This window comes from Amblyraja radiata, chromosome 7, assembly GCF_010909765.2.
Source record: "Amblyraja radiata isolate CabotCenter1 chromosome 7, sAmbRad1.1.pri, whole genome shotgun sequence".
Lineage (NCBI taxonomy): Eukaryota > Metazoa > Chordata > Chondrichthyes > Rajiformes > Rajidae > Amblyraja > Amblyraja radiata.
In genome coordinates this window covers 50,773,117-50,793,586 of record NC_045962.1, presented here as the reverse complement: position 1 = coordinate 50,793,586, position 20,470 = coordinate 50,773,117, and the positions used below count along the sequence as shown (strand labels likewise).

General features: G+C 43.0%; 1 protein-coding gene across 3 annotated transcripts in view; it reads left to right on the top strand.

Annotated features, from left to right (window-relative positions):
* The first annotated feature begins 2,332 nt into the window (after positions 1-2,332).
* LOC116975392 (arf-GAP with GTPase, ANK repeat and PH domain-containing protein 1) overlaps positions 2,333-20,470 on the top strand; it is a 600,018-nt gene continuing 581,880 nt past the window's right edge. For 2 of the 3 annotated variants that reach the window (XM_033024453.1, XM_033024452.1), the window contains exon 1: positions 2,334-3,034. In XM_033024453.1, the coding sequence (XP_032880344.1) occupies positions 2,812-3,034 (223 nt within the window). In that variant the 5' untranslated portion in view covers positions 2,334-2,811. Of the gene's footprint in view, positions 3,035-20,470 lie in introns of all 3 variants that reach the window. The other variant, XM_033024451.1, reaches the window with a different exon arrangement.

Here is a 20,470-nt window from a genome sequence, read left to right as displayed (position 1 = left end):
TCCCATCGATGAAAAATAAAAGAGTTATTAATGTTTAAAAAATGTTGACATTCTCTCTGCTGCCCCTGCTGGTAGGAGGGGGGAAGGACTATAAACCCAGAAGTGTTGTGCCTCACTCAGTCTCTGCAAGATGGAGGAAGCGAGAGGGTCATGTCTCTCTGAGCTGTGAATAACACTGAACACATGTTTACTCAACTGTGAGTGCCCTTAATGTGGTTTGAAAATGAAAATGTGGTAACTGCTTTGAAATGCTGCACTGCAAATGGTTGTTGGTGGTGGTAGCTGCTTTGAAATGCTGCACTGCAAATGGTTGTTGGTGGTGGTAACTGCTTTGAAATGCTGCCCTGCAAATGGTTGTTGGTGGAGGTAACTGCTTTGAAATGCTGCACTGCAAATGGTAGTTGGTGGTGGTAACTGCACAACTTGCACTGTATATAGATTTCAGATAAAATGCTACCACTTACGGCTGTGATCTTTGTCCATCTTACTCAGTCCCCCTCCGCTATAAGGTGCAGAGGATTCTTCCCATCAATTAAAAATAAAAGTGTTATTAGTGTTTAAAAAAACATTGAGAATCTCTCTCCTGTCAATCACGCCATGAAATCCATGCCCCTTCCGGTGGGAGGGGGGAGGGAGGGGGGAGGATTATAAAACCCGGAAGTGTGGGTGTGGCTCAGTCTTTGCAAGATGGGGGAGGGAGAGGTCAACACTCTGTCTGAGCTGCGAATCAACTGAACACACTGAATGTCTACTGAACTGTGAGTGTGGTGTTTATGTGGTGTTTTGTGTGGTTTTATGGTGGTTTCACCCTGCTTGAAATGGTATGAAACTGCATTTGAATGTGGTGGCCTTGCACCCTGCATGAAATGGTATGAAACTGCATTTGAATTTGGTGGCCTTGCACCCTGCATGAAATGGTATGAAACTGCACTTGAATTTGGTGGCCTTGCACCCTGCTTGAAATGGTATGAAACTGCACTTCAAATTGGTTGTCTTGCGCCATGCTTGAAGTGGTATGAAACTGCACTTGAATTTGGTGGCCTTGCACCCTGCTTGAAATGGTATGAAACTGCACTTCAAATTGGTTGTCTTGCGCCATGCTTGAAGTGGTGTGAAACTGCACTTGAATTTGGTGGCCTTGCACCCTGCTTGAAATAGCATTTTAGCAGCACTAGCATTTGCTGGCTCTGCACCCTGCTTGAAGTGGCATGAAACTGCACTTGAGTTTGGTGGCCCTGCAACCTGCTTGAAGTGGTAGGAAACTGCACTTGAGTTTGGTGGCCCTGCGCCCTGCTTGAAGTGGTTTGAAACTACACTTGAATTCGGTGACCTTGCAGCCTGCTTGAAGTGGTAGGAAACTGTACTTGAATTTGGTGGCCTTGCACCCTGCTTGAAGTGGTAGGAAACTGTAATTGAATTTGGTGGCCTTGCACCCTGCTTGAAATGGAATTTCAAGGAATAGCCGTGAGTCAACTGCTCGCCCACCAGTCGCGAGTGAGCTGCCAGCACATCAGGCTTGAGTGACTGAGCTGTCACCCTAAGAATCTATTTGGCCCACAATGTCCATACTAGCCCTCTGGAAACCAGACCCTTCAGCCCACAATACCCATACTAGTGCTCCAGAAAGCCCCGCCCCCTCCTCTCACTAGCCACCAATATTGCAATTGGTGGAGAGGTGGAATATTGCGTTGGGGGACCAGCCCTCCCGTGTGAACATGCGACCCAACGGGTCCCACTTAGTCTAGTTAGCTACTTATGGCAGTCCTTCCTGTAGAAGTACATCCTCAAAGAACTCTGTAGATTGGTCAAATGTGACTTTTATTTAATAAATCCACGCTGACTCTGCCCACCATATTACTCTGGGGTGACATTGCCTAGTTATGCGTCTGCTGGTGTTGATATTGTTTTGCTGGTAATGCGTTAGAACTTTGCTGGAGAGAGTTATCTACTGAGGCTCCATTGTTCATTTCCTGGCTGGATTTACATTGGAATTATTATTTTCCAGGTGGGATTGTGCAGAATCTGAGCTAGGGTAACATTACTGACATTTGCTGGTGGCTGGGCTGACATTGCTCAGCTGGAACTTTGTTGAGACTGTGCTGGAACTATGGGCAGAATTTGCCAGGACGAACTGTTCATTCGCGGGTGGCATTGCCGTCCTGTGTCAGTCTTGTGCTGATGTGACTTTTTGCCTGGTTGGCTGTTTTTTGCTGTTTTTTGCTGAACTGACTTTGTCCGGCCGGGGCTGTGCTAGGCCCACTTTGCCCGGTTGAGGGCTGTACTGGGCAAATCCGATTTGAGCCAGAGCCGGATCCGTGACGTCACCAGGCTGGTGCGGCAGCTGCGGCGGGTCGGAATCAAGTGTGAGTGTGAGTGCGAGTGTGAGCGGGACGGGGTTTGAGCGGGAGAGCCGGGCTTCTACCAAGCACGTAGATTAAGGGCCACTGCGGGAAACCAGACAGGGAGAAAAACCCCCAAACGTGTTGAGAGCCTGGTGTGGTCTGGTCTGGTCCGTAACGTACTGGGAGACTGCAGTGCAATGTGGAGCAAGCGAAACTGCCTGAGCCGCCGCTGCGTACAAGCAGGAGAAGCCTAGGGAGTGGGGCAGAAAACACAGACAGAGCGGCAGCTTATGGAGCGGATTCTCGCTGGAGCCTGTGCCGAGACTGTGGGACTGTTGGCGGTGGAGAGTGCGTGCCAGGTGGTGGATGGTGGGGAGAGATTGTGTTGTAGTTTGGTGTTTCCCCAACCCCAACCCCTCCCCTCCTCCCCTGTTTGTGTGACCCTGTCTACCTCACTCTGTGTCCCTGTATGTGTGATCGCTTCCCAATCCCTCGTCTCACCCAGCCGCCCTTGGGTTTCGGTGAAATGATGAATTACCAGCAGCAGCTGGCCAACTCTGCGGCCATCCGAGCCGAGATCCAGCGATTCGAGAGTGTCCATCCCAATATCTACTCTATCTACGACCTGCTGGAGAGAATCGAGGACCCCATCCTGCAGAACCAGATCAGGGAACATGTCATCAGCATTGAAGGTAAGGAGCATGCAGGGACTCGGGAAGGGGTGATGGTTAATTGACACAAAAAACATACTAATGAATTGTTGGCATGGATGAAAAGAAAAATATTGTAAAACGTGAGAACTAAAGAGAAAATGGATGGCTGTTAAGAACTTTTAGCTGTATTTTCCAACTTGCCTATATCAAATGTTCTTCCACTAATGTGATTGCATTTACAATTGCAATAGCTTGTGCAGAAAATAGTTTTGTTTGGTGTGACATTTAGTTGGTTTGATTCAGTACTTCAGGTGGCTGTGCGTGATGTAGATTGTTCCATCTAATAATTTGAGGCCTGTTACAGTCAGGAATTCTAATTTACTGCATACAACATTTATGTGATTACAAATTAAACAGTATTATTAAACCTCTGCCAGGTCACTGCATATAATTATTCAGGTGCAGTCTGTTTGCTTTTAAGCAGTTTTATCAGTGAATGAGCCATGATCAAAATAGTACTGATTAAATACCAATGTCTCCAGGAGGAAGCTGTATCATTGAGTCCATCTATTGCTGCTTTTTTATTGTATCTTTTATTTTCCTGTCTGGGTTAAGGATTAATTTTATCCATTTTCAATTGTGTTCAAATCGCACCAGAACAATAAAATGCTACTCTTAATCTGAATATACTGAAAGGAAAAATATTTGAAGGTCCTTATATTAATGAGTTTTGTTTAATCTTTTGCAATGAATATTTTGTAAGAATGTAATAGGTTTGAATTGAGCAAATAAAAGAACTGGTTGAATTAACATATTGTGTACACTATTATGGGCATGATGAGTAAATAGTATGTTGATTTTTTTACCCTTTGATTTTTAAACTAAAAATGCACTGTGTAAACGGTCCACATGCAATTGAAGAAGAAACTATGTGTGAATGAAATTTGCCTGACGATTTAATTAAATCACGGAACTTTTAGCTTTTGTTGGGCTTTCTTATGTAGTCTATTGTGGTGTTAAAGTGTATATCGGGAGCCAGTGTAGGAATCAGCACTTCAGTGTATGCAGATGTGAATAATAACCTGCAACAGTAGCTTTTCTTTGTCAAAATATGGTCTCTGGGAAATTTCCCTCTCTCCTCTTGGGTGAAATTTCTCTAAAATCAAATTTTACTATATCATCCTGCATCAGAACATGGATGGAACTAGAAACCATTTTCAGAATCATGTTCTGAAAGTGACCTTGATGTACTGCTATAAATGATCTCAATCACAAAGTATAATATGAACATTTTATATCACTTTGTGCGTTATAACTATCCCAGCCAGTTAAATGAACGTGACTTCAATTCATTCTAGCATTAATCAGTACATGATCTTTGTGTAATTTTACATGTGATCACATTGGCCACTTAGTCTGAAGAAGGATCTCGAACCTGAAACGTCACCTATTCCTTCGCTCCATGGATGCTGCCTTACCCGCTGAGTTTCTCCAGCATTTTTGTCTACCTTCGATTTTTCCAGCATCTGCAGTTCTTTCTTAAACATTAGCCACTTGTAACTTTTTGTTTTATTGACTTGTAACTTTTATGTAGGTAATTGATGATTTTTGTATTTCTATTTTAATGTCCCTATTTAAACTTAAGATAGAAATACCTCCCAGACACTTGGAATTAGACTGATTAAATATTTTTCAAGCTATATTTCCTAGATAATAGGATACAGAAGGAATCAATAAGTGGGAGGCAATGAGATAGTGGAATACTCCCCACTGACCACCTAGCACAAAAGAAAATGATTGTATCTTTTGGAATTCGGTCATCTCATCACCAGGACCTTGCTGCAGGTGTCTTCTGCCTCCAAGTATCTTTAGTTGTTGTATCTAAGATACGTGGGATGTCTGCAGTGTTTCGGACCATTTGTGTCAGCTGTAACAGTATCACATGCAGCAAGGGTTTTGCCTTGATTAATAGGAAATTATGTTTATGCCACTTAATAGCCATCTCTAGCAACAGAATCTTAACTACCTCCCCTTGACATTTGACAAACTCCAATATACTCGCTATCAAATTCCTGGTTGCTAACCTTGACCTGAAACTGAACAGGACATGCCACAGGAATACTATGATAAATAGCTCGCCTCTTGATTCTCTAAAGCTTTTGCTCCATGGAAAGTATAAAGGAATGCTCTCTATTTGCTAGGATGTATAAAGGATCAGGAACACACGAGGAACTTGACAACAGGGACAAAACACTCCATCCAACTCTTTAAAGATTTATTTCATCCAGCATCAGGACGGGAATACATGAAAACTTCTTTTGCCAGCATTCCTCACCTGTGACATCTGTTGGATAAGGCCACAAGATGTAAAAACATTACAACCTGGAGGTTTTCCAATCAGACATGTTTTAACCTGGAAATATTTTACTCATCGTTCATTTACCCTAAGTCCAAATTTAGCAAATGCTTACCTGAAGGTATGCATTTGTGTTCAAATGGACTTCAGTGATTCGGGAAAAACAGATTTAAATTTAGAGATACAGCATGGATTTTCAGCCCAGTGAGTCTACACTAGTTCTATGTTATCCCACTTTTCCATCCACTCCCTACATGCTGGCAGCAATTTTACAGAGGTCAATTAATCTGCAATCCAGCATATCTTTGGGATGTGGAAGGAAACCAGAGCACCAAGAGGAAATCCACACGGTCACAGTCAAAATGTGCAAACTCCACACAGGCAGCACCTGAGGTCAGGCTAGAACCTGGGTCTTTGGCGCTATAAGGCAGCTGCATTAGCAGCTGTGCCACTGTGCCCCTCCCCCCCCCCCCCTAGCCTCCTCCTTTGATGATCACCTTCCTAAAGCGCAATCAGAAAGGAAATGCAATTAAAGAAAAATACGATTCTTCTATCATGCGTTGTGATAGTATTGAATTAAAAGTACAAAGCACTTTGGTATATTATTGGAATGGGAGTGTTTTGTTAGTGTGTGTGTATGTATATGTAAAAAATCATAACCCCAAGCTCACCAATAACTGCAGGATAATGCCATCTGTCACTTATTCACTTTCTGATAAATTCACGAGAATGATTCCTGGGATGGTGGCTATGTTGTGTGACTGGAGATTAAGTCATAGCATTCCTCTTGAGTTTAGAATAATGATTTATTTAAACCTACAAAATAATAAAAAGGGCTCAACAAGATAGTTTTGGAGTTGATACTTTACCTAGACTAAGGAGTAAACCATTCAGGACACAGATCATGAGAAATTGATTCACCCAGAGGGTGGTGAATTTTTGGAATTCTCTACCCAAGAAGGTTGTGTGATCATGAGTCACTGATTATATTCAAGACTGTTTATTTATTGATTGAACCCAATTAAATTATGGGATGTGGGGATTAGTGCAGGCATGTGGTGCTGAGGTAATAGATCATGTCTGTTCTTAAAGAATGACTGAGGAGAGATGAGGGACCGAATAATTGCGTCTGGCTCCTATTTCTTGCTTTTATATATTATACTGATGCATTTAGCCCCCAGATTAATGATTATTAGTCAGGTTGGGAGGATTATTGTTACCTTATGTTTTTCATTTCTAATGATTACTGTTTGTTTGTAAACAGTGGTTACTGGGAAAGCAATTTCAAACAAACTCAAATGGTTGGCTAGATGGAGAATGCTTGGACACAGAACAAGAATGAAGGAAGATGTAGTGCACTTTGAGGTGTGAGAGAGAGAAAAATGGGCAATGATGTGAATATACCTGGATTTTACTGCAACAGCTCGGAGAATGTTTTATCGTTTTGTAGCTTAGAAAATATCAGGTAATCCCTGTCTTTTTTCCTTTCCTGAAGGAATAATATTACAAATATAGAGTGCTCAGAAATATCTCTCACTGACACATTGAGAGCATGCCTGGTTCTCGGTGATTTGTAATTTTTTTGTACAAGCTGATAATGGGATTGGTGAAGCCTTTAAGACCTTTGATATTATTATATCATTTAGGCTTAGGAATCTGGCGTGCAGTCACTCCCCAGCAGAGGCTAAGTAAATCTGTAACTGTGTTTGATGCTGTTGCTCTGTATTGGGTTTCACTTGCATCCTGATGAGTTTTGTCATTATGGCTCAGACTGTTGCTGTTGATTTGGCCAAGGGCTTCTATCGATCTGTATCCAGTGTGACTTTGATTAAATCATTAGGATTTGTGATAATGCTTGAGGCCTAATCTTCAACTTTTCTTTAAAGAGCTAGTGTCATTGAACCTCTTTTGCCTGCCCCAGCTCCCTATGCAAGATTTGTTTTGTGTGTTGCATGGACACGATTACTTGCTTGGTCCACCTAAGCTTAATTTCAGCATCATTTTTCAATAACTATTGTTTTGCAATGTTTAATGATGATCATTCTTTTCTGCCAGCAAACATTCCTTTGTTGCTGATCCCTAATTGCTTTTAAAGAGGTAGTGGTGTGCCTCTGCCTTGAGCCGTTGTTCATGTGAAGCTGCTTTATAGATGGTTCATATCTCAAGACGTATCAAAATATTGGGCTGGACATACATAAAACATAAATAGTACAGTTCAGGGCAGGCCCTTCAGTCAACTATGTTTGTACTAAACATGATGCCAAAATAAACTATTCCCTTCTGCCTGCACATGATCCATATCCCTCCATACCCTGCTTATTCATGTGCCTTAATAAAAGCAGATTAAACGGCCACTACCGCATCTGCTTCTTCCACTGGCCTGGCAGCATTTTCCAGGCACCCACCCACTCTAAGAAAAATACTTACCCCGCACATCTCCTTTAAACTTTGTTCCTCTGACCTGAAAGCTAGGCCCTCTAGTCTTTGACATTTCCATCCTAGGAAAAAGATTCTGAGAGTCTACTCTATTTATGCCTTTCATAATTTTATAGAATTTAAGGTTGGTCTGACGGTCCAGTGAAATCAAACCTCTCCGTGCTATACCCTGTAATCCAGGCAGAATGCTGGTAAACCTCTTGTGTGTCTTCTCCAAAACCTTCTGTGATGGGGCAACCAAACTGCACACAACACTCCAAATGTGGCCTAACCAAAGTTTTATAAAACTCTAACATGATTTCCTGACTCTGCCCTAACTGATGAAGGCAAGCGTACCATATGCTTTCTTTACCATTCATCTACCTGTGTTGCTGCTTTCAGGGAGTTATGGACTTGGACCCCAAGATCCATCTGTACATCAATGCTGTTTGCATCGACAAATACTGCTCAATGATATGAGCATGTCCAAACTCTCTTTACTGATTGTTCCTAGCTTGATTGTGTATCCCAATATACACCTATTGGAAAAGTGATTTGCTCCTTGACTCCCATTATCAGACCTGTGTGTTTGTTTACCATTTATTTGGTTAGTGGTTGGCTTGAGAAATCTTTAACTGTCCACTGGACATGTGCTTTGGTGTTTATCCTTGATAGCACAGGTCAGTGAATTTGTAATCTAATTTGAGTGGAATCAACAGCAACATTTATTATTTTGTCTACAATTCTCAATCTGATTTTCGGTATCTTTGAAAACTGTGTTCACTTTTGGTCATGAGATATATAAGGGCCCAAAACAGCAGTCCTGTCACAAAGACTATTAAAGCAGACGCACTAATTCTAACTGCAAATGGATTGAAAAATTAACCCGGATAGGATTTACAATATGGGAAGAAGGTAGTTTGATGTGTTATCATCACAGTATATTTAGGATGAAGTTGAATGCAGGTCAGCCTATTTAAAGTATACTAAGGAAAGGGGGGCAGGGTACACTGAAATGATTGAACTGTGTTCATTGGGCATATATCTCATAGCTGATTAGTAAAATGAATGCAGCAGGAATATTGCAGTTACTTGAAATGTAATGAAATGACACTATGGCAACATTAGCTGGAAGAATAACTGAGTTTTGCTGAGACATGTGGTTCTTTCTCATTCTTTACTGCTCTCATTTTCAGTGGTTGCAAGAATGCAAATCAACCTGAATTATGCGCGTTTGGTAGCAGTTGATAAGGAAAGTTAGCTGCCCACATGTAGAAATTACTGATAGCAAGTACAAAGTCAAATAGGTCGTTAGAGTTCACATTAAAGGGGTAGGAATGCAAAGGTGATGATGGTATTCTTCTATTTTACAGAACATTAACTAAAACCATTTGGTTGTTGTGTTCAATTTTGCAACAACAGACATCAGGAAAAATATATTGTAGGAAGGAACTGCAGATGCTGGTTTCAACCTAACTTCAACTTAGGTTCTCAAAGCTAGTCTGAAGTTACTGCAGCTTTCTTGTGTCTCTCTTCGGGAAAAATATATTGTTTGTAGAAGGGCTGCAACACAGATCATCACCTGCTGAGTTCCTCCAGCACTTAATGTTTTGGTTAGGATTCCAGCCTCTGCAGTTCCTTAAGGCCCTGTCCCACTTGCGTGTCCTTGGCATGCAAATTACGCGACCTCGTCGTCGCGTTGAGGCGCATGGGCATCGTGTGGTGGCGTGGGGCTAGTCCCACTGAGAAGCGCGGAGGGGTATGGAGTTGTGCACGGTATCGCGCGGCGCTCTGGGATTTTGTACCGAACAAAATCTTCACGCGCCACCGGCCTGTTGCGTAACTGAAGGCCAAAGTGGGACAGGCCCAAGACCCTGGCGCGACGCAACGTCTCACCTCCAACAGCAGCAGAAGCAGGCAAACGAAGACTGAAGATAGGTCTCGAACCGAAACATCACCCATTGCTTCTCTCCAGAGATGCTGCCGGTCCCTACTGAGTTACTCCTGCATTTTGTGTCTATCTTCAAATTAAGTCACGTGCTCCAGACGGCTGTGCGGGCGCATGATGACACTCGTGACTCTCGCGGGATCGACGCGCCTCAACGTGGCAACGAGGTCGCGTAATGAGCGTGCCAAGGACACGCAAGTGGGACGGGCTTTTTATCTTCAGATTGTAGCTTGTCTTAAAAAGACTTAAGTAATGTGAGGATCAAATACACAGGACAAGATGTTAAGAAGTCCCTTGTGCCAATAGGTGGGGAGCATTTCACGACATTCGTTGATTGTTGAGAGTGGTAGACGCTCAACATCGGTGGGGGGCGGGGGGGGGATACGTATATCTTGGCCTGGGTAACCTTCAGGACAGTTGGGCACAGGACACATCATCAGTAGTGTACCCTTGCATCACTGGGTGTTTCGGCCTTTTAACACTATACACCCTCCACAAGGGCAGGCCCGCTGCAGGATGATCAGCCCTCAGCGAGTGTCCCGTGTCAAACCGTCCCAAAGATTCACCCTGAAGTACTTGGGGCCCAGCATGGGTCTTTCCGCTCGAGCCAAATCCACCGGCTGCTTCTTTCAGCCGCCTCTGAGAGTGATTTTATGGTCTTCCGCAGAGCCTGACCGTGGATTCCAAGCTCCTTCAGCAGTCTGATGGTAGATGACGCAACAAATCCTCTGCATCCCACTTCAACTGGATAGACTTAATGAATAATTGAATGATGAAAATCTTGAAGCTAAATCAAATCGCTGTGTTCAATATGATTGGTGTTTATATCAATTCTTTTAGTGGGCGAATTCATATTCAGTGGGTGCAACTCTAAGAACTGAACCTCAGTCACATTATTAAGGTAAGGTAGTGTAAATCTGGAACTCTTGATAGTTGAAATATTCGATAACTGAAATCAATAGATTTAATGATATCTAGGGTTATGGAGTAAAAATTAGCCCGAGCAGATTATCATGATAAACATGATCTTGTACAATGATGGAGCAGACTTGAGTGACTGAATGGTTAATCCTATTCCTGTACTTCCTATGACAAGTAGCTAGCCTATGACAACTGAACAGCCATGGTTTCAGAGTTTTGTAGGATCATGTGATCACTCATAATTTATAATATATTACATAACAAGATAAAAACTAAAAGACCATTTGGCCTTCAGAACTGCTCCATCAATCATTATATTCATTGCTGAATCTCTTTCTCAATAACATATTCCCACCCTCCCTTGATGCTCTTTGAGTCTTAAAAATCTATCTACCTTTTCTTTAAATGTATTTAATGACTTGGCTCTCTCTGCCTTCTTTGATAGAGAATTCAATAGGTTCACTGCAATTTGAGTGAATACATTTATTCTCTTCGCAGTCCTAAATATCTTACTCGATGTCCTGAGAATGTGACTGCTTGTTCTGGACCACCAGCACGGGGAAACATCCTGTCTGCATGCAGAATGTATGCCAGAATTTTCAATGTTTCAATGAGATCCCCTCTGATTCTTATAAAATCCAGTATATACAGCTCTACCTCCTGTCACACTGGGTATGAGTCCAGTGGATCTTCATTAGGCACACTCAATGATAGGTATATCCATTTTTTGGTAAAGGTGTCTAAAGCTATTGGGGATCAGTGGAGCTCAGCACTGATACCTGAATAACTTCACTAACCCCTGCACATGATTATTAATTAAATCTTTCTCATTGAGCCATGCGTAATATCCAATCTATGATGGCCTGCCCCTCGGTGTAGTTTGGAAACTTGTGGTAAAAGATCATAAGTGTATAATTAAAAATGTGCTCTCTACACATGGAGGCACATAAATAGCTATAGTTAGAGGGTCAGAATTCTTATTTGTGCATTTGTTTTGATTCATTACTATGGATTAGGTATTTACTTAATTTCCATTTATTTGTACAGTTTTACTTGCAGAATTTAGGATACACTGGAAACTTCACCTGAAACTACTTATTATAAGATTAAAGAAAATATTCCATGGATGTATTGTTTGTCAATGATGTATGGTTTTCGATTTTAATTTGTGTACGATGATATCAGTTGCCTAAAAGGAGACGGCATTTTCATTGTAGATTTTTATAATTAGCATAAAATTATGGAAATTAATAAACTGAAAAATGTTGACTTCTGAGAGAGTGAATTCCAGTTGAAAACTTGTATCATAACACACTAAAGAGCCAAGTTGACTTTACTAAAGTACATGTATTTACACTAAGAATCTGTAACTTTGTTTCCACAGATCTTGACATGTAAAGGGACAATTTATAACCACTGTCGGTGTTTTACTTTAGATCAGGGGTCTGCAACCCGGTTCTGCCTAGGGGCCGGGTCCCAGGTCTGAGCGGTTGGAGAGCCACATCTATTGCCATTGTTAATAAACTTTGACCTATTTATATATTTAAGAAATATTATGTCTACTGAACATAGGAGTTAGTTTGAGACACTGGTATTGAAACAACCCTCAAGAAACTTAAGATCAACTTTGCGTTTATTGTGCAAAAACAACGATTTAATTTAACACAGCCATTTAACACAATTTAACATAAGCATCGACGACAGTGGAATCAACATTGCAAAAGTAATAATTTAACATCAACCAACACAATTTAACTAACATCCACTACAGTGGAATCAACATTCCTCACTGTGACGATGGCCCGATGTTCACACCCTCTCGTCGGGATGATCGAAACTCCGGCGTCGGGACGGATTGCAACACAAGAAAAGTTTCCCCCTATTCCCTGCCCTCTCCCCCACATAAAACATATGAAGAAACACCAAAACATACCCTTTAACACACACTCAAAACAACCAAAACAGAGAAGGGCCACGACAGGCTGCTTGCGAGAAGCCATTACAGACTCACCCCTGTCTGTCTGTCCGTTTGTTTGTCTCATAGCAGTCAGTGTGACACTTGGTGTCTTTTTTTGCTCGACATTTTCTCAATATTAGGTGACAGGGTGGAAGAGGCCAGATGTAAGATGCCATCTAAATGGGCATCAGTCAGTCGGTTTCTTAATTTACTCTTCGTGGATTTCATTTTTGAGAATAGTTGCTCGCACATATAAGTACTGCCGAACATTGATGTCTTTTTTTTTGTGTGATCTACCAAGTTGGTGTGCATACTAGTTTCAAGAAGATATTTCTTGTAGCACTCTAGTAGAGATACGTCCGTTCAATTAAATTTAGATCTTAATAAATTGCTGCACTGCCTCTCAATAAGTTCCATTTGATCATTTTCTGGTGCGATTTCGATGTCCACGTCAAATGGAGTAGCAAACAGCCTGAATGCGCTTGTGAGAGCAAATGTCAGCGAAATGTGAAGAAAACTCAGTTTTCAAGTCATGCATCACAGTCACAAATGTGTTGGTGTCTGTCGCCTGGAGTTTAGGGAAATGAGCGTAGCATGATTTTTCAAGCTGACAATCCCACAGTTGTAGTTTTCTTTCGAAGACGACGATGTGTCCACACATCTCATGTATGAGTTGATTTCTTCCCTGAAGTTACAAGTTGAGGTTGTTTAAATGAGCTGTTACATCTACCAGACATGCTCGACTCAAAACCATTTAGGATTGCGAAATTCTGAGGCATTCACATTTTTACCTTCGAGGAATGTTGCTATTTTTTCCCGCAGAGCATATACTCTTTCTAACTTTGCACCTCGACTGAGCCACCGATTGTCGCAGAAGTAGAGCAGGTCTCCATATTGGGCCCCTACTTCTGACAAAAGTTGTTGAAACTGATGATGGTTCAGTCCCTGAGACAATATCACTGCTCTTACCACTACGTTCATCACATCCTTCAAATTTGAAGACTTAGCACACAATGCTTCCAGGTGGATTAGGCAGTGTATGTTTTGTATTTTGTGGTTAATTCCAAGGCCTTTTATGTGCTTTTGGAGCCACGACACCTTTCTTTTCTCCAAACATTGCTGGCGCTCTATCAGTTGCTACTCATACTAACTTAGATCCAGCTCCATGTTTGTAGTACACTTGAGCAATGCTTCAAGAATGTCTGCTCCTGAGGTAGTACCCTTCATAGGTCCCAGTTGAACAAACTCCTCAACAGTTTTAAAAGCTGAATTTACTCCATGTGCAAACATTGCAAGCTTTGGTATCTGTACTCATCGAGCGCTACTGAAAAGAAATGGAAATCTTTGCAATAGTCCTTTAAACTGTTTTTCACATCCGCTGACATTTCTTCTATTCGTTGTGCAACTGTTCTTGCAGAGAGACTGACATTTGAAGATTAAATCTTTTTCTCGGGACACAGAATGTCGACAACTGCCAACAAACATTCTTTCACAAAATCTCCGTCAGTGAAGGGCTTCATTTTTTCTGCTATAAACTTAGAAACTACATAGCTAGCACGAGTGTTCCTTTCTGATTTACATTTTGTTTCTTGAACATCAAAAGAGTCGCTTTCCGCCATTGCCAATCGAAGTTTTGCTGCGCGCACTGTCTGCCATTTTGCCGCGCTAACTCTGCTGTTTTGCTGCGCTCACTGTTCTAGGTCCACCTTTTGCCCTGTTTGTGGGATTACATCAGTTCCGATTTCTTTTTTATCAGCAAACAGGATTGCTCGGAATGGGGAAAAAAATACGTCTGCTGGCCGGAATGGTTCCGGGGTGCGCTGAGCAAAAAAAATACGACTGTAGGACGGATGCTTGTGGGGAAAAAAAAATCCTGTGGGCCGGATGATTTCGAGTTATGGGCCGCATTCGGCCCGTGGGCCGTAGGTTGCCGACCCCTGCTTTAGGTACTAAAAATAGTGACTCATTGTGCTTTAAGACTATTAATTGTATGGTTGTAGTTTGATTCCATTCAAAAGGATTTTTGAAGTCTGTTCCTTCACACTTTTGATACCTTCTCAAAGGCACGTGCAGTGATTCATTTGCATGGCAGTGAACTTAAACAATCAGCATTTGAAACTTTTAAGGCAGCAAAGTTTGTCACAGAACAGGCTCAACACATGACAATCTACACAGTTCGGGTCACAGTACAGAGACTCTCCGGATTACAAATGACCTGATTTACAGCAATCTGATTTAATGCAAAATCTTCCACACATTTTTAACCATTTTCCAGTACTTCTTGGCAAACTGTAACCTGGCCATCCTATTGTTGCGGCTAACCAGTGGTTTGAATTTTACAGTGTAGCCTCTGTATTTCTGTTCATGAAGTCTTCTATGGACAGTGGTCATTGTCAAATCCACACCTGAAGAGTGTTTCTGATCTGTCGGACAGGTGTTTGGGGATTTTACTTTATTATAGAGAGAATTCTTCTGTCATCAGCTGTGGAGGTCTTCCTTGACCTGCCAGTCCCTTTGCGATTAGTAAGCTCACCAGTGCTTGCTTTCTTTATTAATGATGTTCCAAACAGTTGATTTTGGTAAGCCTAAGGTTTGGCTGATGTCTAACAGTTTTATTCTTGTTTCTCTGTCTCATAATGGCTTCTTTGACTTTCATTGGTCCTCGTGTTGATAAACAGCAATAAAAGTTTCCAAAGATGATGGAAAGACTGGAGGAAAGACTAGGTGCTGAGAGTTCTCTTATACCTGCATTAAGGAGACATTTAAACACACCTGACCAATTACAAAAACCTGTGAAGCCATGTGTCCCAAACATTATGGTGCCCTGAAATGGGGGGACTCTGTGAGTGAATGAATGAATGAATAAGTTTATTGGCCAAGTATTCACATACAAGGAATATGCTTTGGTGCTCTGCCATGTATATACACAGCTGTAATTTCTACATGGTGAAACCAAAATGTATAAAAATGGCCTTTAATAAAATCTGACAATGTGCACTTTAACCACATGTGATTTTTTTTTTCTATTACAAATCTCAAATTGTGGAGTACAGAGGCAAATAAATAAATGATGGGTCTTTGTCCCAAACATTATGGAGGACTGGGCGGGGACGGGGGACATATGGGAAAAGGTGAGCATTGGGAGAGAAAACCTATGTGGGAGCAGATCTGTGTGCAATGGAGGAAATGTGAGTGAAGGCCCCAACTGTGGAAGAGGGCAAACCATGTTTCCTGAAGGACATGTCAAAGGTTCTAGCGCTGAAAGCCTCAATTCGAGAACAAATGCAGCAGAGATGGAGAAACTGAGAGAAGGGAATGGAATGGGTAAGGAGAATGGAGAAATCAATGCTGGTGACGTGTCGACAATTGTAACTGGGAAAAGTCAAGCGGGTAAAAAGTGCTTATGATGAAAGGAAGTGTTGGGCACTTGTAAAGGAATGGGGAAGCAGGGGTGGAGCGGATTCCTTGACAAACAAATAGAATTTAAGGCAGAGGTGACAGAAGAAAAGCTCGGTGTCATGTTGGGCTCTGAACTCGTTGAAATGCAAGTCAGAGATGGGGATATCAGGTGGACTCTATTTGATTAATGTCTGTAAGATCTCACTGCGTAAGTTTGCAGCATGACATTGGTTTCTGTCAATGTTATCTGAGTGAACTTGTCAGAGTAAGTAACTTAATTCATGAAGGAACCTTCTGCAGTAGTATCGATTTGCATGTTAGTTTACTGGTTGTTAACAAATGCTGTTCCTTGAAAACCCACCTGTTTGCTCCATTGCAGGTTGTGACAGATACCGTACAATCCCATTCTTCAGTATTTTGAAGAAAATTCCAAGTTACAAATTCCTCCTTTCTATTCTCATTTGGGACTGCCACTCAATTTGTCTTTGTTTGTCTTAGTCTTCGATGTGTTATAGTCGTGTCCCACGGTACGAGTTCATTCCAAGAGCTCTCCCGAGTTTAAAAAAAATCAACCTCGTGGTAAGCACGAAGAATGAAAGTAGCGGGTACGTCGGAGCTCGGGGACTCTTAGCGCTAACGGCAGATTCTCGGGAAGACTCGCTAAAGGCAGGTAAGCTCGGGAAGACTCGTGAAGATTTTTCAACATGATGAAAAATGTCCACGAGAGCCCCGAGTACCGACGAGTGGCCATTACCGTAAATCTCCGAGTTCGAATGAGGGCAAACTCGGGAGAACTCTTGGAATGAACTCGTGCCGTGGGACAGGGGTTTTTGCTGTCAAATTATGATCCATCTTTTGACACTGAAGCACTTAAGTGTTCTATTGAAACATGATTGAACTGATATCAGCAGTAGGTTTTGGATTCCAGTTTCCTAGCCTTGCTGCAGCTCTGGGAACTGAGGTTGTTCATAGGGTAAAAAATGAGGGTGGCACAGTGCGCAGCAGTAGAGCTGCTGTCTCGGTGCCATAGACGCTTTTTAGATCTGAAGTACGGGTGCTGTCTGTGCAGAGTTTGTATGTTCTCCCTTTGACAGCTTGGGTCTTCTCCAGGTGCTCCAGTTTCCTCCCACTTCCAAAAGCGTGCAGAATTGTACATTAATTGGCTTCTGTAAATTGTTCCTTGAGTGTGTGTGTGTGTAGGAAATAACTATTATGTGGGAGAGCAATGGCCTTATGGACTCAGTGGGCCGAAGAGCCTGTTTCCACGTTGTATCTCTAAACACTTATCTTTAAATTCTCCAGCATTCTGGATGTAATTTTCACTGACAAAACAATTTTAGATGCATCTTTGAATAACAAGTTTACTTTGTTAAATAGATTGGGCACAGTGACACAACTAATGGAACTGCTGCATCAGTGTTGAAGGTCAGGGCCAAATTCTTTTTCAGATTTTTCTTGTGCCTTTGTGGGTTTCCCAAGGTGGAATAGTTGGTGGCTGATGGGTCAAGTTGGTGGGTATTTTGTGAGATGAAGCATTCCTTCCACAGCTTGAGCACTGTTGATGTATGGTTTCTATTCCATCGGGTGGCGCCACCGCAGTGGCTGCCTCGCCAACAGCTTGTTAGTCCTTTCGCCTTTTTTGTTATTTTTAGTGCATGTAAATGTTTGTTTTAATGTTTCTTAGTATGTCTTATGTGGGGGGGGGGGGGGGGGGGGGGGGGAATTGGGGGAAACTGTTTTCCAGTCACTTACCTGGACGGAGATGCATCTTTTCTCCATGTCGCATCATGGCCCCCCTCGCGGCCTACCAACTGGATTGGTGTGGCCTTTCCGACCAGAGACCGGCCCAGAGCTTCAGCAGCAGGCCCAGCACTGAATTATCATCGCGGAGCCTGGGATCCTTGTCGAGGATTGCCAATGTTGGAGCTACGTTCAGCGAGGCCTGCTGACTTCAACACCATGGAGCTGTGGTATGCGGAGCTTCTAGCCGCAGGCGCGGCGTTGACTTTAACATAGCGGAGACTGGGATCTTTTGCTGAGGATCGCCAGTGTTGGAGCTCTGCCCAGCGGGGCCTGTGGACTTCAGAAGCCGCAGTCCCGGGTAAGAAGCGGCCGATTCGGAAACTGTAGATCAGTGTCACTCATGTTATGAGTCATACTTTTTAGCTACACCCACTAGTTTTAACAGAAAGCTTCCATGCCCTTTCTCTCTCACTATTGAATTGTGTGCTAAGATGAAGTTACCTATGCTGTAACGCTAATAAAGTCTTTGGATCTTTATCACTGCGTGTGACTTAAGTTATTCCAACCGCAGAAGCTCAACATGGTGTCAGAATGCACGGACTCACTTCTTGCTTAATTATATTGATTTTATTTTAGTTTGTTGATTTCTCCAGTATATATTGCTATGGTTTCTGCTCTCAGTAAACCAGAGATCCTGGTGTTTGACGAAGACCTCGCAGAACGGTGGCATGTATTTGAAGAAGACCTCTCAATTTACATTGAAGAAGCTCGCCCTACTGCTGCTCCCGGTGTTCGAGCGTCAATTCTTCTTAATCTAGCAGGCACAGAAGCTGCTCGACGTGCCAGAAGATTTCATTATGATCCGGCTAGATTTGACCCGGCTGGTGTCCAGATCGCTCCCGCTGAATCTATCCGAGACCCTGACTGCCTTCTACGCGAATTCCGACAGTTATGTGAGTTGCGTACTAACTTGGTCATGGAGCGGCATTTGTTCTTTTCCCGAAGCCAGAGACAGGGTGAACCTGTGGAGATGTATGTCAGTGCATTGAAGCACATTGCCAAACGATGGGATTTCAGGGATATATGTGATAGCCTGGTCCGTGACCGTTTGGTCTATGGTGTCCGCAATGATAAATTACGCGACGAGTTACTGCGGGATGCTGAGCTTACTCTAGAGACTGCTGAAAACCGCTGTCGCATTGCTGAAATGGCTGATGCTCATACACAAGTTTTAGGGCACTCTGCTGGCCGTGAAGTTAATGTTGCCGGCATGTCTTATCAAATCTCTCGCCGCTCTCCTCAAGTGCCCGACAACTCTATTGTGACATTGATTTTCTTAGCAGCCCCACTTCTCGCAGGGTAGTTTCGAAGCTTGCTCACCATTTTGCAGACCACAGAGCTCCGTGCATACAGTTATCTGATAACGGCAGTCAATTTACCAGCCAACATTTCAGGAGTTTGCTGCACGCTGGGGTTTTCGCCACATCACCAGCAGCCCTGAATATCCACAGTCGAATGGACTAGCTGTGCGGGCTATCAAGAGTGCCAAACTGCTCATGGAACATTCGCACAGAGCTAATTCCGACGTGTTCCTGGATCTACTCAACTTACGCAACATCTCCCGTGACCCCATTTTGGGTTTACCTGCTCAACGTTTATTGTCGAGGCAGACCCGAGCCACAGTGCCTGTGGCGGATCAGACATTGATCCCACTGGTGGTTCCATGACCGTATCAGTGTAATTTCTGGAACTGCTTCTGAGCCACGCTCATATCTGGTCAGTGCTGATGGCGGCACCTACAGGCGTAACAGACAACATATCCTGCCTGTGAATGAGCCAGCTCAACCTCCGTATTATCCAGACAGTACAAGTGTACTTCCGTCCGTGTCCAGCGGCATTAATCTGCCGACACCAGCACAACAACCCACGTCTGCAACGGCTGCGTTGCCCGTGGCGATGCCCCCTCCGCCTGCACCACAGTCTCCTGTTCCATCACCGGGAATGCTGGGTCAATCTCCGTCACCTGTGAAGCCACCGGCTCTGTCCCCGGTGGGGAAAAACGGAGATGGTCTTTATCGCACACGTGCTGGTCGTCTTTGCAAGCCCACCATAAAGTACCCGGGCTATGTTTGACTTTCCTCCAGCTTATTATCAACTGCTATGCATGCCTTATTTAGTCAATGGTTTTGTACTGACAGCTAATTCTTTAAGAGGGAGGATGTAGATCAGTGTCACTCATGTTATGAGTCATACTTTGTAGTTACGCCCACTAGTTTAACAGAAAGCTTCCCTGCCGTCTCTCACTTTTGAGTTACGTGCTAAGATGAAGGTACCTATGCTGTAACGCTAATAAAGTCTTTGGATCGTTATCACTGGATGTGACTTAAGTTATTCCAACAGCAGAAGCTCAACAGAAACTCCAAGCCGTAGAGTGTGTTCTGATCCATTCCGACGCCGGAGTTTCGATCATCCCGACGAGAGGGCCTGTACATCGGGCCGTCCGTAGCACCGATTGCAGAGGGTCTAGGCCCCAACCACAGGTGAACAAAAAGGAAGATGACTGAACTTTATTGCCTTCCATCACAGTGAGATATCTTGATTCCACTGTGGTGGATGTTTATGTTAAACTCTATTGTGTATTGTGTTATTTTTATTTGTATGGCCGTATGGTAACTCAAATTTCACTGTCCCAATTGGTGCATGTGGCAATAAATGTGAACTTGAACTATTCCAAAT